General features: G+C 54.5%; 1 protein-coding gene across 1 annotated transcript in view; it reads right to left on the bottom strand.

Moving 5' to 3' along the window:
* The window catches only part of ZBTB46 (zinc finger and BTB domain containing 46), a 49,473-nt gene extending 27,974 nt beyond the window's left edge, over positions 1–21,499 (bottom strand). The window contains exons 1-2 of the mRNA XM_032141951.2: positions 20,525–21,499; positions 5,229–5,513 (exon numbers count right to left, since the gene is read on the bottom strand). Coding sequence (XP_031997842.1) covers positions 5,229–5,513; positions 20,525–21,461 — 1,222 coding nt within the window. The 5' untranslated portion in view covers positions 21,462–21,499. The remainder of the gene's footprint in view (positions 1–5,228; positions 5,514–20,524) is intronic.
* Between the last annotated feature and the right edge of the window lie 2,367 nt (positions 21,500–23,866).

The following is a 23,866-nucleotide window of genomic DNA, read 5'->3' as shown; positions in this document are numbered from 1 at the left end:
AGTTTTTCTAGAATATTCCAGAACCATCCCGAAAGGCCCTCTGAGTGTCGGCTGCTCTGTGCCGCTGGCCTGCTGCCTGCATATTTAATGGTTCTCTAAATTCAGAAATCTGCGACCACCATCCCATTCTTGTGCAAAATTGCCACAGCTGGACAGTGTTTGTTGAACCACGGCGCATTCATGACAAGGAGAACCGGGCAGGTGGTGGGATCCCCACCCTGGCACCCCACGCCACAAAGCTGCAGTGGACACACAGTGCGGACCGCCGTGTCCCCGTTTCCTGCACGATGCGCCAGGCCACTGGGAGTTATGCTCGACAGGACACCCTAGAGACCACGCTAACAAGAGGCCCAGCCCTGGAAATGCTCATCACCTGCAACCAGCACATGGAGATGGTTGCAAGTCGGTACCGGCCATGCCCGGCACAGCAGTCACACCGCGAGAACCACAGCAGGGGCCACATCAGGAGGAGGTCACAAGTCAGGACCAGCCATGCCCGGCACAGCAGTCACACCGCTGGAACCACAGCAGGGGCCACATCAGGAAGAGGTCACAAGTCAGGACTGGCCACGCCCGGCACAGTGGCCAGGCCCCTAGAACCACAGCAGGGGCTACTCGCCCTCCCAGGCCCTCTTCAGAGCTCGCCTGAGTTGAAGCTGCGTTCCCCCCGCTCTGAGGACAGGGTACTGGGGACCCTCGCCCAGCTGAGGCCGCTCTTGTCTTCTTCTCTCTTCCCACAGGGAGTGGAAGAGAGCAGCCGGCGGCCCTCGGGACTCAGGGGCGCATTTCCAGAGCTACAAGATGAGGGGGGGCTATGCCACAAGCTGCAGTGAGCTGCCCCCACTCTCCGACCCCACAGTCACCCCCACATTCAGCGCTGGGAGGACATGGCTCTGTGTCCATGACCCTCCAGAAGGCGGGGAGGGAGAGAGGGGAGGGAGAGAGGGGCGCCACGCGGTCCCGCGGGGCCTGGTGCTCCCGCACGGTGTTGAGAGAATTAAAAGTCCATGAGTTCAACGCTTCAGATCAGCAGACGGCGTCAGACCCCGAAGCTCAGTTCTCTCCCCCGATCAGTGTCCACCTAGGTACCGGCGAGTGGGGCTGCGCCATGAACTCTGAGGCGCTCCTCTGCCACGGCAGCCCCCGCGGCAGCCCCCCCAGAGGCCAGGCCCCTGGACCCCACCTTCAAATCACACCGAGGCGCCTCGGCTAAGGCTTCCCCGGAGGCAGGCGCTGGTGTCCACGGTTTACTTCTGCGCGGATTCCACGGGACCAACCGTCGGGGACAGAAGGCCTACGGCAGTGAGGGAGGACCACAGAACTTTGGAAAATCCAAGTTTTTTCTGAGTATTTCCAGTATTTACCTCAGTGCATGCCGGAAACAGGCAGGGACCATGCAGGATGCCAGAAAATTACGTTTTAAAATAACCTGTCCCCCGCTGAGTTCTACAGCCACTCTGTCTGCTGGGCAGGCCTCTGGGTCATCCAGTTCACAGCCCAACAAGCAAAGGATGCTGACAACTTCTAAACCGTGTTTACAGAAAACAAAAGGGCAAATTCTTTTTTTTTTTTTTTTTTCTGATTAGTTTTGGTCTTGTTGCCTAGGTTGGAATGGCGTGATCTCAGCTCACTGCAACCTCCTCCTTCCGGGTTCAAGCGATTCTCCTGCCTCAGTCTCCCAAGTAGCTGAGATTACAGGTGCCCGCCACCACACCCAGGTAATTTTTTGTATTTTTAGTAGAGATGGGGTTTCGCCATGTTGGCCAGACTGGTCTCGAACTCCTGACCTCAGGTGATCCACCTGCCTTGGCCTCCCAAAGTGCTGAGATTACAGGTGTGAACCGTCATGCCTGGCCCAAAAGGGCAAATTCTTACAAGAGAAGTGGAAAATTTAGAATATTAAAAATGAGGCTGGAACTTAAGAGAAATAACAAAAGACCCACCAGCCGACTTCACCTGGAGTTAGTCACAGATGAACTAAAAACTGAGTGAGATGGGGCCGGGCGGGGTGGCTCATGCCTGTAATCCCAGCACTTTGGGAGGCTGAGGCAGGCAGATCACCTGAGCTCATGAGTTCGAGACCAGCCTGGCCAACATGGTGAAACCCCGTCTCTACTAAAAATATAAAAATTAGTGGGGTGTGGGGGCACCCACCTATAGTCCCAGCTACTTGGGAGGCTGAGGCAGGAGAACTGCTGGAGCCCGGGAGGCAGAGGCTGCAGCGAGCCGAGATAGCGCCACTGCACTCCAGCCTGGACAAGAGAGCGAGACCCTGTCTCAAAAAAAAAAAAAAGACACACACCCACACACACAGAAACACACTCAGGAGTGCCGGGTGTGCCCTCACCCCGCCTTCAGGATTTAGGACACACTCAGGATGCAGAGGACACAGCACTCTCACTGCAGGGAGAGGCCCTGGGAAGAAGCCAGAACCACTCAAGGCCCCAGCCTCGCGCTCCACGGCCACTCCCTGCACGTGCTCAGGGGCTCACTTCCCAAAAGGAGGGGCCCAGAACAGAAAAGCCCCGGGAGGAAGGGGAGAAACTGCCAGGGCCGCCGAGGCCAAGCTGGGGTGTCTGCTCCCCAAGGTCAGACCTGGCACCAGAGGGCCCACGGCTCGGCCGCCGCGGGTGAAATCGACGTCTTCTGGCAAGCCGTGCCCTCCGACCCCATCTGCTGCACACACAAACCGCCAAAGGCTTCATGGACGGAGCCACACCCAGGGAAGGCTGTCAGACGCAGAAAGAGTAGAAAAAGCACAAATTGTTTCCCCTCAGTCCAATGGCTTTTTTTTTTCTTTTTCTTTTTTCTTTTTTTTTTTTTTTTTTTGAGACAGGGTCTCGCTCTGTCGCCCAGGCTGGAGGATAGTCATGCAATCATGGCTCACTGCAGCCTCGACCTCCTGGGCTCAAGCGATCCTCCCACCTCAGCCGCCTGAGTAGCTGGGACTACGGGCACAGGCGCCATCATGCTTGGCTAACTTCTTGTAGGGATGGGGATTCCCCACGTTGCCCAGGCTCCCAAAGTTGTTCTTAATAACCAAGACGCACCAGCTGTACCTGGGGTGCTGCAAAGGAACTGGGTGTGTTGGGGTCCCTGCCCTGAATGAGTGTATATGACGGTCTGAGAGCATCCAGAAGAAACAGGACGCAAGCCCCTCATGTGAAAAGGCGCTCGGAGGGGAGGGTAGTGAGGGAGGCCCGGGATCCCCCTCCGACCGTACCCACAGGCATGTGCCACTGGCTGCACTCAAGCTGCTCATTGAAAAGGCGCTCGGAGGAGAGGGTAGTGAGGGAGGCCCGGGATCCCCCTCCGACCACACCCACAGGCATGAGCCGCTGGCCGTACCCAGCCTGTCCCTCCTGACGCCCACGAAACGTGCCCAGCGCTCCATCTGACTGGCTGGCTGATTGCAGGATGCCCACATGCCCTGCCACCGCCTCCTGGAAAGGCCCCAGTACCCCGGGGTTGGCTCAAATCCAAGCATTTCTGCTGACAAGTACACTTTTGCATTTGAGAGGGGACGGGGCCAACATTTTGCAGCATAAATCACAAACACTCTGCCTGCACCGTGTTTGATATTTTAGAAACGCTATTTTGTTTGAATTCACAACAGCTGTGTAAGTGGCACCCCCCCGTTTTTCAGATGTGGGAAGTGAGGCCTCAGGACATCTGTGGCAGCCCAGCACCCGCAGCTTGTCCACTCTGTGCAGTGCTCAGCCCTGAGCCTCACTTTCAGGGCCAAGACCCCTCGATGGCCAAGGCTCCTCACTGAGTACACGGAATAAAGGGAAGGTGAACACCACTTTCCACATGTAGTCTTTGTTACCCACAAACAGTTGGCATCAGTGCTCACACCAACGCGAAAATTTGAAAGAATATTTTAGTGCTCATGAAAACAAAGTTGTAAAAACACTGTTTTTTAGAGCAGCGTAAAGAAACAGAGAAACAGATAGACTTCCCAAATCCCAGCCTCAAGGACGGCTGGCACGTTTCCTTCACTTCCCTCAATACTCAGGAAACAATGTGTCCACACCACTCAGCACACCTGGACCCCAGCCGCGGAGGTGGGGGCTTCTCACGCCAGACTCGCTCCCTCCTCCCCTGGAGGGAACGGGACGCGCCTCACTCACTCTCAGCCCCACGCTGAGTGCCAGCTATGCGCTAGGTGCCAGCACCAGGCCTTGCCCGGGGGCCCACGTGAGCTCGAGCCCAGAAGGCAGCTGGCTGGGGGCTGGCTGCGGTGGGTTTTTTGTGTTTTTTTTTTTTTGAGATGGAGTCTCGCTCTGTCGCCCAGGCTGGAGTGCAGTGACCCCCATCTCGGCTCACTGCAAGCTCCGCCTCCCGGGTTCACGCCATTCTCCTGCCTCAGCCTCCCGAGTAGCTGGGACTACAGGCGCCCGCCACCACGCCCGGCTAATTTTTTGTATTTTTAGTAGAAACGGGGTTTCACCGTGTTAGCCAGGATGGTCTCGATCTCCTGACCTTGTGATCCGCCCGCCTCGGCCTCCCGAAGTGCTGGGATTGCAGGCGTGAGCCACCGCGCCCGGCCCCTTTGTTTTTTTTTAAACTCTGAAAGCTGAATGCCGCCGTCGTGTCAGGAAGTCTGTCAGTCTGGGGTGAGCCCGACACGCAGCAGTGGCTGAACTTTTGGCCACATCTCGGCACGCGCGTCGTCACTGGATTCAGCTGGGGACACTTACGTTTTAAACACAACATCCGACGCATCTTTAAAAGTCACACGCCACCAGCATCATCCAGCAAAGGCCACGCAAGGCGAGGCCCCCAAGTGCAATCGGCTCGCAGCCACCGCCCCCATCTCCCTTGCGCGAAACGAGTCTCAGCAGGAAGACGACAGAGGGGCCGGCAGGGGGCGCCCGAGCCCGTCTCTGGAGCACAAAGACCCCCGGCCCCTGCGCAACCCGGACGGGCTCGCGTTCAGCCAGTGACTCGGGTGGGAAACATTCCAGCAAGCACTCGGCTGCTCCCCTGCCCGCCGCCCTCACAACCGCGTCCACTCCCTCCTCACTCTAAAGCCAGCTCCCCGTGGACCCGAGAGGCCGGTCCAGGCTGTGACGCCGCACCCTCACCTCCCGAAACAGGGAGGTCAGCAGGCGGCCGAGCAGCAGGGACAGACCCTCAGCCTCATCTCATCCTGGCCCGGGACCTGCAACTCTCAGCCTTCAAAACCACAGCAAAGCCAAGCGGCCCCCAGGGCCTGCACTTACGGGACAGCGAGTGGGCCCCCCTGGGCAGGTACTCGAACAGCAGGGAGCCGTCGTCCCCCAGCACGTCGGCCTTGAGCGACAGCAGGCTGTTCTTACTCATGAGCGCGGCGCGCAGGTTGGCCACCGCGGTGGCCTGATGCAGGGCGTCGTCCTTCTCCGGGGTGAGGGGAGGGCCCAGATAGCTGGCTTCTCCTCCCAGGAGACCCTCCTCGACCTGTGCATAGAGCTCGGCCCTCTCTCCTCGGCTGTCGGAGCTGCTGGCTTCGGTGACGGACAGGTCCGCATCTGGGGACAGAGGGACACACGTCAGAAGACACGGGTCGTTCCCAGACTCTCCAAGTGGGACAGGCGACAGATTTGGAAGGACAGCGACCAGCTTCTGCCTGAGCTACAGAGCAGCATCAAGTCCAGCCCACCCTGGGAGCTGGGCACCTGCCCCAGCAATGCAGCAGCCTCGGCCCAGCCCGGCTTTTCCTGCCCACCCAGGTCCCATGGCTGTGGTGGAGTCTCAGCCAAGGCTTTGGAGGACAGCTCAACTCAGAACAACGGGGTTGCCCTCCCTGGATGAGGGGCTGCAGACCTGGTTCCTGCTCTGCTCCAGGGCCGAGGGCCTGAGAGTCAGAGGCTCCTGGGGCGGCAGTATTTCCATCTCTCAAAGACGAGGAGAGGCTCAAAATGGATCAATGACGTTAGAGCTAAATCTATAAAATTCTTAGAAGAAAATCCGCATGATCTCAGATTTGGCAATAGATTGTTAGATACAAAACCAAGCACAAGCAACGAAATAAACTGGACTCATCAAAATTAAACGTCTGTGCTTCAAAGGATACTACCAAGAAAGTGACACCGGGCGCGGTGGCTCACACCTGTGATCCCAGCACTCTGGGAGGCCGAAGCGGGCGGATCATCTGAGGTCAGGAGTTCAAGGCCAGCCTGGCCAACATGGTGAAACCCCATCTCTACTAAAAATACAAAAATTAGCCAGGCGTGGTGGTACGTGCCTGTAATCCCAGCTACTCAGTAGGCTGAGGCAGGAGAATCACTTGAACCCAGAAGGTGGAGGTTGCAATGAGCCAAGATCGCGCCACTGCACTCCAGCCTGGGCAACAGAACAAGACTCTGTCTCAAAAAAAAAAAAAAATTGCAACCTATATATCTGACAATAAAAAGACAAATACTGTAACTCAATATAAAAATGGGCAAAAAATATTACTAGACATTTGTCCAAAGACGACGTATAAATGACCAAGACACACATGAAGAGATGCTCAGCATCACCCATCACTAGGGAAATGCAAAACACAACATGACTCCACCACACGCCACGACTCCACCACACGCCACGACTCCACCACACGCCACGACTCCACCACACGCCACGACTCCACCACACGCCACGATTCCACCACACACCCACTGGAATGGCTGGAAATAAAAAGGCCAGGCACCGTGGCTCACGCTTCCAGTCTCAACATTTTGGGAGGCTAAGACCGGAAGATCTCTTGAGAACAGGAGTTCAAGACCAGCCTGGGCAACACAGCAGGACAAAAAGTTAAAATAAAACAAAATTGGCTGAGTGTGGTGGGTTGTGCCTGTGGTCCCAGCTATTCAGGAGGCTGAGGTGGGAGGATCACCTGAGCCTGAGAGGTTGAGGCTGTGGTGAGCTGTGATCGAGCCACTGTACTCCAGTCTGGGTGACAGAGTGAGACCTTATCTCAAAAACAACAAAAAAAAGATCAGATAATATTGGCAAGGATGGGAAGAAATCAGAACCCTGGAACCTTGCTAGTAAGAGTGTAACGTGGTGCCCTCCTGGAGAGCAGGTCGGCAGGTCCTCACAACATCAGGTACGGGAATCACCACGGGGCCCAGCAGTTCCACGTGTATGCATGCAGATACCCACGAGAAATGACACAAAATCCCACAGAAAACCTCGTCCATGACGTGCCTAGCACATTACCCATAACAGCCAAAAGGTGGAACAGCCGACAAGTCCATCGATGGACGAATGGATAAACATAACAGGTCCATCCCCACAATGGAATATTATGTGGCCATGAAAAGGCATGAAGAACAGACACAGGCCACCACACAGAGGAGCCCTGAAAACATGCTCAGCGGAAGAAGCCAGACACAGAACCACGCAGAGGAGCCTTGAAAACTGCTGAGTGAACAAAGCCAGACACAGAAGGCCATACACCATTTCATTTCCATTAAATTTCCAGAACAGGCAAATCAAGAGAGGCAGAAAGTAGGTTTGTGGCTGCAAAAAGGGGCTGGGTGAGGGCTAAGAGGTGCAAGGTTTCCCTTTAAGCCGAGGAAAATGTTCTAAGTGGACTGTGCTGATAGCTGCAGGACGCTGTGAATATACCAAAAATCTCTGAATTGCAAACTTTAAAATGGGTGAATGGGGTGTGAATCATCTCTCAGTAAAGCTTCTACTTAACAACAACAACAACAAAAGGTGACGACTTCAGTCATGAATTCAACGGATTCCTCTGAGTGTCAGCTCAGGCCAGCCAGGGCTTCGTGGAGGAGCCTCCCTCTAGTGGGGCTGTATGCAGGGCATCAGAACACCCCCAGAATATGCTGAGTGATGATGATTTGCAGATATTTTCCCACAGCAAGAGAACAGATTTTCCACTGTGGTCGTTGACAGGAATCGGGATCAGAACCACAGAAACACAGGGGCATGGGGCAGGGGGGACTTGAAGCAGGGGCAGAGGTGACGTCTGCAAACACCCCTGGAACAAACAAGCACATGTCGCTCACACACGCCACTCGGCGGTGCTGTAAGGCCCAGCAGCTGAGAGCTGGGCGTGGCAGGTGTCAGGGCCCCCCTCAGGCAGCACACGAGGTGAGTCCAGCCTGGCATGAGCGGGTGGGAGTCTCCGGGGACAGTGACATTCGGACCGTCGAGCTACGTATGACTTCTTCTGGAGGCCTCTAAGGGATATTTTTCCAAACTCTACTTTATTTTTCCAAACTATACTCCTTTTTATATTTTTTTGCAAATCCCTCAATGATACATCATATTAATTGTGCATTTCTAGGAACTAAATACACAAGTTATATCCAAACTTACATTAAGGCTTTGTCTTAGCTTGGGATGCCATGACAAAATACCATAGGCAGGGCAGCTTAACAACGAAAATTAGTTTCCTCACACTCTGGAGACTGGAAGTCCAAGGTCAAGGTGCCAGCAGATCTGGTGTCTGGTGAGGCCCCTCCTGACCTGCAGACGGTGGCAGGTGAGCCCTGGGGGCCCCCCCTCAGAGTCTGGGAGCAGAGTGGGTGGTGGGTGCTGCGTTCTCACGAGCGTGTTCAGGGATCAGGGCCCCGCCTGTGACTTCACTTTATCACTTCCTTCAAGGCCCTCCCCAGACGCAGCCACACAGGGGCTGGGGCTTCAACACATGAGTGTGGGGGTGCACATTCAGCTCCTAAGAGGCTTCAAAAAAAATCACCCAATTTTATTTTATGAGTAGCTGGAATTACAGGTGTGTGCCACCACGCCGGCTAATTTTTTTTTTTTTCTGAAACAGCGTCTTGCTCTGTCACCCAGTCTGGAGTGCAGTGGTGTGATCTCGGCTCACTGCAAGCTCCGCTTCCCAGGTTCACACCATTCTCCTGCCTCAGCCTCCCGAATAGCTGGCACTACAGGCATCCGCCACCACACCCGGCTAATTTTTTGTATTTTTAGTAGAGACGGGGTTTCACTGTGTTAGCCAAGATGGTCTCGATCTCCTGACCTCGTGATCCGCCCCCCTCGGCCTCCCAAAGTGCTGGGATTACAGGCCTGTGTGCCACCGCACCCGGCCACTAATTTTTGTACTTTTAGTAGAGACAGGGTTTCACCACATTGGTCAGGCTGGTCTCGAACTCCCAACCTCAGGTGATCTGCCCGCCTCGGACTCCTAAAGTGCTGGGATTACAGGCATGAGCCACCATGCCTGGCCAAAATCACCCAATTTTAAAGCCAAATTTTAAATCTAAATTATTGTAACAAATTAAGGTGAAAAACACATAAAAGAAATCAGGATAAGTTGAAAGAACTCTCCCTTGTGTGAAAATGCTGAAAGTTGGGTTTCCGCCGGGTGCAGTGTCTCATGCCTGTAATCCCAGCATTTTGGGAGGCCGAGATGGGTGGATCATGAGGTCAGGAGTTTGAGACTAGCCTGGTTAGCATGGTGAAACCCCGTCTCTACTAAAAATACAAAAATTAGCGGCCGGGTGCGGTGGCACACAGACCTGTAATCCCAGCACTTTGGGAGGCCGAGGGGGGCGGATCACGAGGTCAGGAGATCGAGACCATCTTGGCTAACACAGTGAAACCCCATCTCTACTAAAAATACAAAAAATTAGCCGGGTGTGGTGGCGGATGCCTGTAGTGCCAGCTACTCAGGAGGCTGAGGCAGGAGAATGGTGTGAACCTGGGAAGCGGAGCTTGTGTTGAGCCGAGATCACGCCACTGCACTCCAGCCTGGGCGACAGAATGAGACTCCGTCTCAAAAAAAAGGATCCTCCTGAAGAGACACTGTTAAAATGAAGAAAGGAGGCCGTGCATGGCGGCTCACGCCTGTAATCCCAACACTTTGGGAGGCCGAGGCGGGTGGATCATGAGGTCAGGAGTTCAAAACCAGCCTGACCAACATGGTAAAACCCTGTCTCTACTAAAAAAAAAAAATACAAAAATTAGCCGGCCGTGGTGACGGGCGCCTGTAGTCCCAGCTACTTGGGAGGCTGAGGCAGGAGAATGGCATGAACCCGGGAGGCAGAGCTTGCAGTGAGCCAAGATGGTGCCACTGCACTCCAGCCTGGGTGATAGAGCAAGATTCTGCCTCAAAAAAAAAAAAAAAAAAAAAAGAGAAAGAAAGAAAAAAGGAGCCAAAGGCCAAGAGGAAATATTTGCGAAGCACATACTTGATGAAGGACTTGGAACGAGAACACCTAGGAACTCTCACCACTCAGTAATAAAAGATGGGCAGAAGATCTGCACAGACACTTCCCCAAAGAAGAGACCCGGATGTGGAGCAGGCGCCTGATGCTCATCACCACGAGCTGAGCCACGACACTCACTCGGCCAGCGCCTCACGGTCACCACATAGACAGACCAATTGAAACATGGCAAAAAGACCCGGACAGACACTTTACCAAAAAAGATATATGAACGGCATCATCCGCCATCAAAGAAATGCAAATCAAAGACCACAGAGAAGCCGGGTGTGGCGTCTCACGCCTGTCATCCCGGCACTGTGGGAGGCCGAGGCAGGCGGATCACCTGAGGTCCGGAGTTCGAGACCAGCCTGGCCAACACGGCCAAACCCCGTCTCTACTAAAAATACAAAAAATCAGCCAGGTGTGGTGCTGGGCAACTGTAATCCCAGGTACTCAGGAGGCTGAGGCAGGAGAATCGCTTGAACCCGGGAGGCGGAGCTTGCAGTGAGCCGAGATCACGCCATTGCATTCCAGCCTGGGCAACAAGAGTGAGAGACTCCATCTCAAAAAATTGAACCACAATGGTTAACGTGTTTTTTGTTTGTTTGTTTGTTTGTTTTTTTACAGACAGTCTCGCCACAATGAAAAAGGTAGAGACAGGGTTTCACCATGTTGGTCAGGCTGGTCTCAAACTCCTGACCTCAGGTGATCCACCCGCCACAGTGAAAAAGGTAAGAAGTGCAGGCAGATACAGCAGCATGGGTGGGCCCAAATACACTGATGCAAGAAAGGAACCTCGCCCAAAAGCCGGCTGGAGGCCTGAGGGAGGCCCTGGGAGAATGTGCTGCACCTCGGGAGGGTTTGGGTACATGCATTTATCAAAACTTCTCGGGCTGGGGACAATGGTTCACGCCTATAATCCCAGCACTGTGGGAGGCCAAGGCGGGTGGGTCACTTGAGTCCAGGAGTTCAAGACCAACCTGGGCAACACGGCGAAACCCCATCTCTACAAAAAATAAAAAAATGAGCCAGGCGTGGTGGTGTGCACCTGTAGTCACAGCTACTTAGGGGGCTGAGGTAGGAGGATCACTTGAGCCAGGGAGGTTGAGGCTGCCATGAGCTGAGATCGCACCACTGCACTCCAGCCTGGGCATCACCATCTCAAATAAAAAAACCACAACTTCTCAAAAGGTACATCTGAAGTTAGGCTCCGTGGTACGGACCTACAGTCCCAGCTGCTCGGGAAACTGAGGTGGGAGGATCATCACAGCCCTGGAACGCAAGTCCCTGTGTCTTCTAAAAAAAGAAAAGGTGCACCTGAGATTGGCACATGTCAGAGTGCAGAGAATTTAACTGAGAAACAGAAAGGTGCTGAGCGCTAACGTGTTTTGGGATGAAGTATCCTGACGCCTCCGCCTGCAATGAAATGCACTGAAAAATAAGAAGCGTTTTTAGTGATTTGATAGACAAATATATAACAAAGCAAGTACAGCGAAATGTTAACTGGGGGATCTAGGCAGCAGGCATGTTCACCATTTCATTTTTTCAACCGTTCTCTGAGTGTGAATATTTTCCCAATACAGTGTTAGGAGTAGAAAAAAATTGTACAAACTGTACACCTGAAATCTGTGTAGTTTATTGTATGTAATATATCACACCTCAAAAAAATAGAAAAAAGGGCCCAGCGTGGTGGCTCACGCCTATAATCCCAGCACTTTGGGAGGCCGAGGTGGGTGGATCACCTGAGGTCAGGAGTTAGAGACCAGCCTGACCAACATGGTGAAACCCTGTCTCTACCAAAAGTATGAAAAATTAGCTGGGCATGGTGGCGGGTGCCTGTAGTCCCAGCTACTACTACTACTCGGGAGGCTGAGGCAGGAGAATGGCATGAACCTGGGAGGCGGAGCTTGCAGTGAGCCGAGATTACACCACTGTCCTCCAGCCTGGGCGACAGGGTGAGACTCCGTCTCAAAAAAAAAATTTAGCCAGGCTAAAAAAAAAATAGAAAAGAGGCATGGCGATTTTCACCAAAATCCCTGGCTACAGTATGCAAACCCCCAGTGGTGAGCCAATGAGGCCCCTGCAGAGACGCCCAGGCCGCAACCCCTGAGCCATGGGTTCGCCACCTTGTGGAAGAACGACTCCGCAGACCTGATTCGGTTCAGGATCTCATGATGAGTCCTGGATGAGCCACGTGGGCCCTAAATGGACCCACCAGGGTCCCTGTCAGCAGAGCAGGAGGTAGGACGGTGACAGAAGTGAGGATGGGAAGGGGCAGGAATGATGTGGGGCCATAAGCCAAGGATGCTGTGGCTTCCAGAAGCTGGAAGAGGCACACGGACTCCCCTGGAGCTCCAGGGGATCCAGCCCTGCCGGCTGCTTCAGACTTCACAGAACCGTGAGACAAAACGTGCATTGCTCTGACACTAAGTCTGGTCATTTATTACAGCAGCCATCAGGAGCCAAAAGCACAGAAGACACAAAAAACACCTGCAGGAGAGCCTCACAGCCCTGAGCCTGACACCCAAACGCCCACATCCGGACGACCACAGGACAGGCTGCAGCCACGCCCCACGCCCCACACCCCCACATCCACGGGTGAGGAGCAGTGTTGCTGCTGGCCGTGGCCGTGAGTCCCTCCCACACCAGGACAAAGAGCAAAGCCAGAGATGCAAGGACACCCTGCCGGGTAGCTGCGTTAAAAGTTCAGTCAGCCAGGCCGGGCACGGTGGCTCATGCCTGTAATCCCAGCACTTTGGGAGGCCGAGGCGGGCGGATCACGAGGTCAGGAGATGGAGACCATCCTGGCTAACACAGTGATACCCCGTCTCTACTAAAAATACAAAAAAATTAGCCAGGCGTGGTGGCGGGCGCCTGTATTCCCAGCTACTTGGGAGGCTGAGGCAGGAGAATGGCGTGAACCCTGGGGGGGCGGAGCCTGCAGTGAGCCGAGATCGCGCCACTGCACTCCAGCCTGGGCGACAGCGAGACTCCGTCTCAAAAACAAAAAAAAACAAAACAAACAAACAACAACAACAACAAAAATTCAGTCGGCCAGGCAGTGGCTCACACCTGTGATCCCAGCACCATGGGAGGCCCAGGTGGCAGGACTGCTGAGCCCAGGAGTTTGAGACTGGCCTGGGCAACATAGTGAGATCCTGTCTCCCGTCATAGTGAAATCTACATCTCTACAAAAAAACATTTTTTAAAATTAGCCAGGCGTGGTGGCGCACACCCATAGTCCCAGCTACTCAGGAGGCTGAGGTGGGAGGATCACCTGAGCCCAGGAGGTCGAGGTTGTGGTGAGCCAAGATCGTACCACTGCACTCCAGCCTGGGCGAGAGAGTGAGACCCTGTCTTAAAAAAAAACAAAAAACACGGCCGGGCACGGTGGCTCGTGCCTGTAATCCCAGCACTTTGGGAGGCCGAGTTGGGTGGATCACAAGGTCAAGAGATTGAGACTTGCCTGGCCAACACGGTGAAACCCCATCTCTACTAAAAATACAAAATATCAGCCGGGCGTGGTGGCACATGCCTGTAGTCCCAGCTACTCGGGAGGCTGAGGCAGGAGAATCACTTGAACCCGGGAGGCAGAGACTGCAGTGAGCCGAGATCGCGCCATTGTACTCCAGCCTGGGTGACAGAGCGAGACTCCGTCTCAAAACAAAAACAAAACCAAAAAATACTCTGTCCAGTGCTGAGCGCAGAAATTTTTTAAAAATAAAACAAAAACAAACAACAGCACGTTCCTGTGAAGGGTGTTATTGTCTCTGTCCCAGTCACCAGCTGCTCCCCAACAGACTGTAATGTGGTCAAAGCTGATTGCAGGTAATTCTGTTCATACCTGAAAGCAAAAACATCTAGAGAAGGCGCAGCTGAGTTCTCAAGCTTCCCAGGACAGGACTGAACGGGGGAGTGGATGAAAACAGGCCAAGCCCAGCATCTCCCGAGCAGCTGTGGGATCGGGGTGTGGAGCCAGACACCCTTCCCACCACCCCACTACTGACCAAAGCGCGTGATGTCATCTTTTGGTTGAAACCCTTCCACCCAAAAAATAAAAAGATCATCCCAAGTGCAGGAAATTTTCTTCAACAGCACAATCAGATCTGCCATGCTGCTGAAACAGGCTGTGAAAGGTGTTCAGGAGGCTAAACACTGTTCAGGCGGCCAGGTGGGGGGACCTCACATTCTGTCTGGCGCCAGGAGGGCCGAGATGCCACACACACTCAGGATGGGAGTCCCTGCATGGACGTAACCTCAGAGGTATCTCCCTGCCCTCGTGTGATCAGGATGGCTGAGACCGTGGGGGGTCCTCCTCCCCAACCTTCGTGGAGAGAAGGAGGGAACACCAGAAGGGGACACAGCCACAGCCCCCTCCGCTCACCAGTTCCTGCTTTATCCCCAGCAAAGAGCTCTGGGGGCGGTGAGGAGCTGCTATCAGCACAAGGAAGAGAAACCCTGAGCCTTGCCACAGGCAGGCCGGCCTGGTCCAAGAAGCAGCTCAAAGACCCCCCTACCCTGAGAGCTGGGACTCTCACTCCCCTCCCGGAGCAGACAGGAGGCTTGCAGGCAGCGCTGGGCACCCGAGAGGCCATCGTCCCCTATCTGGAGCTCCCGCAGTTCTGATGTACGCTTAAAAATCCCAAGATGTCAAGCTCCTGCCTCGCCAGGGTTCAAGTACACACTTACTTCACGGAACACACAGATTCTTCGGTAGCCGCACAGCTTAGGCATGCGTGGGGCCATTTAGTTGGGGCACCTGGGCTGTTTCTTTACCATCTTCTCATGTAGTAGCTACACATCCACTTTGTCAAGGCCTCACCAGTCAGTCACCTCTCAAGTCCTTACTGCGCTCCCGCCGCAGACGAGAAGGAGACGCCAGGGCCTGGGGAGGCATGGGCCTGCCTGGCTGCTCCATAGCTGCACACATGAATCTGAACATTTTAATGCTATTTCCCACAAGCTCTCATAGAAGTAAACTGCTGTAACTCAGAAATAAATTTCAAGGGATACTGTTTCTTGGAAGCTGCTCAGTTAGAATGAATTTGGCCTCCCTGCCTAGAAAATCACTCTTAAAAACAAACAGGCCCCAGGGTCACCAGGAGCCGGGATGAAGCACAGAGGGGTTGGGGCATCGGTGTCGAATGATCCATGGTGACCACTTGACATGTGTCCTTAGAAAAGAGACTTTGTGGCCGGGCGCAGTGGCTCACGCCTGTCATCCCAGCACTTTGGGAGGCCGAGGCAGGTGGATCACAAGGTCAAGAGATCGAGACCATCCTGGCCAACATGGTGAAACCCCGTCTCTACTAAAAATACAAAAATCAGCCAGGCGTGGTGGTGGACACCTGTAGTCCCAGCTACTCGGGAGGCTGAGGCAGGAGAATGATGTGAACCCGGGAGGCCGAGGTTGCAGTGAGCTGAGATTACACCACTGCACTCCAGCCTAGCAACAGAGTGAGACTCAAAAAAAAGAAAGAAAGAAAAGGGACTTTGTGGCCCAGCACAGTGGCTCACACCTGCAATCCCAGCACTTTGGGAGGCTGAGGCGGGTGAACCGCTTGAGGTCAGGAGTTTGAGACAAGCCTGGCCAATATGGTGAAACCCCGTCTCTACTAAAAATACAGAAATTAGCTGGGCGTGGTCGCGGGAGCCTGTAATCCCAGCTACTCAGAGGCTGAGGCAGGAGAATCACTTGAACCCGGGAGGCGGAGGCTGCAGTGAGTCGAGATCACACCACCACACTCCAGCCTGGGTGACAGTGAAGCTCCGTCTCAAAAATAAAAAAATTTTAAAAAAAGGGCCTTTGCTTCTATAAATGGGATGAGAATTAAAAATCCTCTTCTCTAAGATAAAATAAATCTTTAATGGAAGCAAACTGACCTCCATGGGATCATGATCTACTTCCAAACCCCAAGCTTCCAAATCCCAGCCTGAGGGCTCAGGCGGAGGACGCACAGGGAGTCACTGGCCGCCACAGCGTGGGCAGAACCATCCTCCATCCTCACACAGCTCACAGCCTCGTGTCCTCATCTTAGCAACTCGGAATAATCTAATGGAAGAGTTTCACAGTTGCCTTGGAAACCCAAGGGATTTAAGACTCTAACAAAAGTACACAGCCAAAATCACTTGTTGGATTCTAAAAACACCTTCTGCTCGACAACTGCATTTAAAGCACTCAGCCCACAGGCTTAAGGAGTGCACTATTTCTCAGTGCCTGGATCGATTCTCATAATGTAAAGGCCTCCAGCACGGGCACCTGCCAGCGACTTACGCGCACGCACAGGGAGGTGGCCTGGGACCGCTGGAGGGGCCTTGCTGTGCTGACAACGGACCCTGTAGCGCGTCTGTAAACATCAGAACACGCCCCCCAAAGCCGTGTCTCTTGCCAGGGACCACTGCTTCTCAGATTTTCGTTGGAGCTAGTGGAAGATTATAAACAGTTATGAGCAGATGGACAGGCCACTGGCCCTGACCTGCTGCCTGTACACTCTCCACATGTACAGCAGCACATAGAGAAACAATTTTCCCAACTGGTAATGTCTGGAGACATTTTTGGTTGTACCAACGGGGGATCCAAAGGCAGGTGCTCCTGGCATCTGTGGGTGGAGGCCGGGGTGCTGCTAACATCCTGCAGTACCCAGGACAGCCTCACGATGGAGCACAACTCAGCCTGAGGCTGAGTTAAAACAACTGCTGTGGTTTTTGTTTGTTTGGGGGTTTTTTGATTTGTTTTGTTTTGTTTTGAGACAGGGTCTCACTCTGTCTCCAGGCTGGAGTGCAGTGGCGCGATCTCAGCTCACTGGAACCTCCGCCTCCCTGGTTCAAGAGATTCTCCTGCCTCAGCTTCCTGAGCAGCTGGGACTACAGGTGTGCACCACCACGCCCAGCTAACTTTCGTATATTTAGCAGAGACGGGGTTTCACCATGTTGGCTAGGATGGTCTCGATCTCCTGACCTTGTGATCCGCCCTCCTCGGCCTCCCAAAGTGCTGGGATTACAGGCGTGAGCCACCCCGCCTGGCCTCACATAACTTTTGTATTAGAGATGGGATTTCACTACTTTGCCCAGGATAGTCCCAAACTCCTGGCCTCAAGGGATCCTCCTGCCTCGGCCTCCCAAAGTGCCTCCAAAAGGGATTTCGGGCCTGAGCGACTGCACGTGGCCACCAACTTTTACTGAAGATCCAGGGTCCGGCCATAGCTCAGTGCAGGATGCACAACAATTGAGATGAGAATGAATAAAAGCTACACTGTGTGAAAGTAGAACGGCGTTTACCCACAGGTGGGGTAGAGGCAAGAGAAAGGTACTGTATGACGGATACAGTTTCCCTTTGGGATGATGGAAAAGTTGTGATCGCACAACTTCATGTGCCACAGAAGGGCATTTCGGTCAAGGACTAACCACAGATAACCACTGTGGTCCTGTAGATTAGAACGCAGCTGGGAAATTCCTGTCACCTGGTGACGTCATAGCCATCTCCACGTCCTAGCACAACTTTAAAAAATCAGCTTGGTGTAGGCCATGCCAAGTGTTTATAAAGTCTGCAGCAGTGAACAGTCCTGTCCTCAGCCTTCATGTTCACTCAGCACTCGCTCACCCAGGGCAACCTGCAGTCCAGCAAGCTCTGTGCATGGCAGGGGCCCTACCCAGGCATGCTGTTATCTTTTATACCCTATTTTTACAGCACCCTTTCTATGTTTAGACACACAAACACTTCCCATGGTGTCACAGCTGCCTGCAGTGCTCAGCACGGTAACTAACACTCTGGCAGGTTCGTGCTGGGCCTGTAACCAGCTGCACTTTCTAGTTCTGTGACGGGCCCTCCATGACGCTCCCAGAGCAACAGAATCGCCTAACGATGCATTTCTTGGAACCTATCCCTGTCATCAAGCAATGCATGACTTTAATGCCAGTGAAATGTACATTTGAAAATGGTTAAAATGGCCGGGCACGGTGGCTCACGCCTGTAATCCCGGCACTTTGGGAGGCTGAGGCAGGTGGATCACGAGGTCAGGAGATCGAGACCATCCTGGCTAACACGGTGAAACCCCATCTCTACTAAAAATATAAAATATTAGCCGGGCGTGGTGGCGGGCGCCTGTAGTCCCAGCTACTCGGGAGGCTGAGGCAGGAGAATAGCGTGAACCCGGGAGGCGGAGCTTGCAGTGAGTCGAGATCGTGCCACTGCACTGCAGCCTGGGCAACAGAGCAAGAAAAAAAAGAAAATGGTTAAAAAAAAAAGAAAATGGTTAAAATGGTAAGGTTTACATTATGTGTATTCTACCACAATGATACAAGTTAACGTATATCAAGCTGTGTTCACTCCCAGCTCTCAGAGATCTCTCAGCGACGGAGAGGAGGAACCAGGGTCAGAAGGGGCCACACCCACCCTGCCCAGGAAGCCCTCTAGCCAGGGGAGCAGGCAGCATCTCCCACCGCGCCACCCACACACTCGGCATCTGCGACATTTTTCAGGGCCTCCCACCCTGTGGCTTGCTGTCTTTCGTCCTCCTCTGTCCACTCACGCCCTCCCACGTTCATTTCCAGGCTTCATCCTGGAGGAACCTCCCCACGGGCAGCACCTGCTAGGACACTTCCATTTCTTCTTTTTTTTAATTAAGAGACAGGGTCTGGCTCTGTCGTCCAGGCTGGAGGGCAGCAGCGCGATCACGGTTCACTGCAGCCTGGACCTCCTGGGCTCAAGCCATCCTCCCGCCTCAGCCTCCCAAGTAGCTGAACTACAGGCACAGGCAACACCACACCCAACTCCAAATATCCTTCCTTGACTTGGGCCACAGCCTGGGGAAAAGAGCAGAGGCCAAATCCCCACAATTATTATTAATATGACATGCCCAGCACCAGGAATGGTGGCCAGTATTCAGCAAACATTTAATTTATTATTTACAAATATGGAAGACACATAAGGGACAACCATTCAGGTGGTGACGTCCAGCTTCAACAGAGCTAAGCTCAGAGCCCCTTTGCAGTGAGTAATAGGCAGGACCCAAGGGGAAACTCTGTATCATGCGGTGTAAGAAAAAAACATCAGCCGAGCGCGGTGGCTCACGCCTGGAATCCCAGCACTGTGGGAGGCCGAGGCGGGCAGATCACCTGAGGTCAGGAGTTCGAGACCATCCTGGCCACCATGGTGAAACCCTGTCTCTACTGAAAATACAAAAATTAGCTGGGCGTGGTGGCACGTGCCTGTAATCCCCAGCTACTCGGGAGGCTGAGGCAGGAGAATCACTTGAACCTGGGAGGCAGAGGTTGCAGTGAGCCGAGATCATGTCACTGCACTCCAGCCTGGGCAACAGGGTGAGACTGTCTCTCCTTTTTTTTTTTGAGATGGCGTTTCGCTCTTGTTGCCCAGGCTCGAGTGCAGTGGCACGATCTCGGCTCACTTCAACCTCTGCCTCCCAGGTTCAAGTGATTCTCCTGCCTCAGCCTCCCGAGTAGCTGGGATCACAGGCGTGCGCCACCACGCCCAGCTAACTTTTTTGTATTTTTAGTAGAGACGGGGTTTCTCCATGTTGGTCAGGCTGGTCTCGAACTCCCGACCTCAGGTGATCCACCCACCTCGGCCTCCCAAACTGCTGGGATTACAGGCGTGAGCCACCACACCCGGGTGAGACTGTCTCAAAAAAAAAAAAAAAAAAAAAAAAAAAAGAGAAAAGAAAAAAAAAAGAAAAGAGAAGAAAGGAAACAAACACTGTTGGCTTCAACAACAGAACCCACACGTGTCAACAGACACAAAATCCGCTTGCTGGGAAAGGCTGCTTCCTGGCTGTAACCTCTCAGGTCCCCAGGTCAAGGCAAGCTAAGGCACCAAGGACAAAGTACATTCACATGGTGTTTCCGTTCAACATCCACTACAGCAACAGTGACCAAAGGCAGAAGTCTCAGGATGAAAAGCCTGGAGATGAAGGCCACCCTGGCAAGCGGCCAGTCGAGTTACCCCAATCAGGGCTCACAGGAGGGTCCCACAGGCCAGGGGAAGCTGACCCTGCAAGCCACGCCCTCACCAGGGCTGAGGGGTCCCCTCTCGGTGTCACCCACCCCCCGGCTCACGTCCCTTTGGCTTCAGAGGAGCCCCGCCCAGGCAGCCCCTGTGCTGCCACCAGTGCCGTGCTGATGGGGACAGATACACAGGGTCTCCGAGGGCCCTGGCGATGCCCTGGCCTTTGAGATGCATTGGCTGCATTCCCAGCGGTCACAACAACTTCCTGTAAGAGGAAGTGACCCTAGGAAGCCACCAGCGTGAGCCTGGACATGCGTCACTGCCTCTGCACAGCGCACGGCCGTGAGGCCTGGACACACTGGGGCAGCTGAGCCCCTGTAGCGAGCGAAAGGCTTACTTGAGTCTCGGCTGCTGAACGGCCACCCCGACGTCGGCAGGAAGGACGGCACCGGGGAGCCGGCCCGGCTGTCATCTTCCACCTGCTGCGTGATGTGCCGGACGGTCTCTTTGTTTTTCCGATTCTTCCTTCGGCCCGTGGGCTGCCAGGCATCGCCAGCACTCTGCTCCGAGAAGGAGTTCTGTACTGCACCGTCCTTGGCAGAAGGCAGCTCGCTCCCTCCGTACTGAGACGGTGAAACCTGCTCTTCCTTGATGCGCAGAGGCCCGTAGCCCACGTCTCCAGGCCACAGAGGCTGCGAAGAAACGTCATCAGGGCCGTCGGCCTTGGGCTCCTGATCCTCTTTCCCGTAGCTGCTCCCTCCGTCGTGACAGCTGGCGATGGCCGAGTCTCCAGAAGAATTGGCAGGACTCGTTCGCCGTGCCAGCCACGGGGAGATGCTCCTCCCGGCCATCACGGCCGAGATGAGAGCTTCCGTGCTGCTGCTGGACGCGGCGCCGATCTCAAACTCCGCAAGCTCGTCTGAGGCGTCCGACTTGATGCTGATGTCCAGCGCCGCCTTGATGAAGTCATGGCAGGCTTGCACGATGTCCGTCATCTGCAGAAAGCTGGCGGCTGACATCACCTCGATGACGTTCCTGCTGGTGAGCGCCAGGTGCGCGGAGTACATGAAGTCAATGATGGCCTTGAAGCCCTGGGCCGTGACGATGTCCAGGTGCGTGACCGTGGCCTGCTCCGACGTCTTCTGCACCTGGCAGTAGAGCGTCTTGAAGTAGCGGCTGCTGCCCAGCAGGACGTTCTTGTGCGCCTTGAAGACCTTGCCCTCCACGACCACACAGACGTCGCACAGGACGCCGTGCTGCCTCTGCTCGTTGAGCTCCCGCAGCAGGTGCCGGTAGTGGGACGCGATTTCCATATCTTCCTTTCGGTTGTTCATTTGGAAGCCCTGGTGTCACCTCTTCTACAGACTCTGTGGAGGTAAGAACAAGAGTTACCCAAGCTCAGCACAGACAGAGGCCGTGAGAGGCAGCCCGCAAGACGCCGGGCGGGGCGCAGGAGGGCCATGGGGCAGAGTGCGGCCAGTGGGAGAAGGACCCACTCAAGAGCCCATCCACAGGTGTGCAGCGGGAGGCCTGTGTCTCCGCCTGAAGCAGGGCAGCAAACGCCAGAGGGCACCAGTGCATCCAGGGTGGGACGTCTGCCACGTTTCCGTGCTCGAGGCTAATGGGGTTCTGAACAGAATCCCACACACGGCAACTCACATATCCCAGGAACGAAGAGAACACCAGGCTGTGGGTGAGCAACTCTTACCCAAACTGAGAACTCGGTTAAATGACCCACACTGTGGCCATCCCTCACGCTTGAAGAAACATTCTTAAGGAAAAAGAATAAAACTTCCAGGCCGGGCGCGGCGGCTCACGCCTGTAATCCCAGCACTTTGGGAGGCCGAGGCAGGCGGATCACGAGGTCAGGAGATTGAGACCATCCTGGCTGACACGGTGAAACCCCGTCTCTACTAAAAATACAAAAAATTAGCCGGGCGTGGTGGCGAGTGCCTGTAGTCCCAGCTACTCGGGAGGCTGAGGCAGGAGAATGGCGTGAACCTGGGAGGCGGAGCTTGCACTGAGCCGAGATCGAGCCACTGCACTCCAGCCTGGGCGACAGAGCAAGACTCCGTCTCAAAAAAAAAAAAAAAAAGTTATCTGTCCACTAAAAGGAAAAAAGTAATAATCTTTTGCCGTGGGACGATCTCGCTCACGGCAGCCTCCAACTCCTGAGCTCAAGCAATCCTCTTGTCTCAGCCACCTAAGTAGCTGGGACCACAGGTGCACACCCCGATGCCTGGCTAACTTTTTCATTTTTTGTAGTGACAGGAGTCTTGCTTTGTTGCCCAGGCTGGTCTCAAACTCTTGGGCTCAAGCGATCTTCCCACCTCGGCCTCCCAAAGCACTGGGATTACAGGCGTGAACCACCACACCCTGACAAAAAACGATAATCTTCAGAAGAGAGTCAGCTACGGAAATATTAAGAATACACATAATCTCTCTAAGCCCAGAACAGGGAAGTTCTAGGAGAATACTTGAATTTACATTTCAAATTCGATAATCCCTCAGCATCAGAAATCCGCTCGTGGGGCCACGTCAACCCCACTGTGGTAGAAGAGCAGCTGCAACCTCAAAACAGAAGCACCCGGGGCCACTCAGGCTCCACACGAAAGCAGCGGACTTGAGCTCGCAACCCGTGTTCTGTGTGGGAAGCACCTGCCCTGGCCTGGAGGAGTATAGACGCACCCCTGTTCACAGGACACATCTGTGGGCAGACAGCTGCATCCACAGGACACACACCTGTTTGCTGGGCACACCTGTGGCTGCCGCACAGGCTCACAGGCACTTGGTACATCTCAGGTCCCCGTGTGGCACCCCCGTGCGTGAGGTGCCCCTTCAGAGAGGAGCTCCCGATCCACACTGGGGCACAGGTGCCAAGTCTCCAAAGAATGGGTGCTGCGGGCTGCAGGGACCAAGGGGCACCCGCGGCTGCACTGATGTCAGGCTGCCCAATAGCTACCCTAGACCCTCAGAGGGATGCCGCCTCTGCTGTCTCCTCCAAACACCGCCTCAGTTTTTTCTGAGGCTTCTTGGTATCTGCTTTACTTATACGTCACGAATGTCAAGATCCTTCCCTTCAAAAAGAATCGCTTATGAAATGGGCATCAGCATAACCACTCTGCTGACCACAATAACCTGAAGCCATGCTCCAAACTCACAAGCTGTGTCACCGTGCAGGTGCTGGGGACACAAACCCACGCATGGCTCCGCCCCAACCGCGGACAACCAGGTGCACAGGACGCTGTGCAGTTACACCGTGCAGGCTTCTCCCCAGGTGCACAGGATTCGGTGCAGTTACACCGTGCAGCCTCCTCCCCAGGTGTACAGGATGCGGTGCAGTTACACCGTGCAGCCTCCTCCCCAGGTGAACAGGACGCTGTGCGGTTACACCGCGCAGGCTCCGCCCCAGGTGCACAGGATGCGGTGCAATTACACCGTGCAGGCACCTCCCCAGGTGCACAGGACGCTGTGCGGTTACACCGTGCAGGCACCTCCCCAGGTGCACAGGACGCTGTGCGGTTACACCGTGCAGGCACCTCCCCAGGTGCACAGGACGCTGTGCGGTTACACCGTGCAGGCACCTCCCCAGGTGCACAGGACACTGTGCAGTTACATTGTGCAGGCAGTGAGGGGGGCTGCGTGGGGCCTGTCCTGCCAGGCAGGCAATGCGCCAGCACGCTGTGCTTTTGGGGGCTCTTTCAAACCCCAGCAGCCACCAAGAGAGGGAGAGGTGGTC

This window comes from Hylobates moloch, unplaced genomic scaffold, assembly GCF_009828535.3.
Source record: "Hylobates moloch isolate HMO894 unplaced genomic scaffold, HMol_V3 SCAFFOLD_21, whole genome shotgun sequence".
NCBI lineage: Eukaryota > Metazoa > Chordata > Mammalia > Primates > Hylobatidae > Hylobates > Hylobates moloch.
This window is presented reverse-complemented; position numbering and strand designations above follow the sequence as displayed.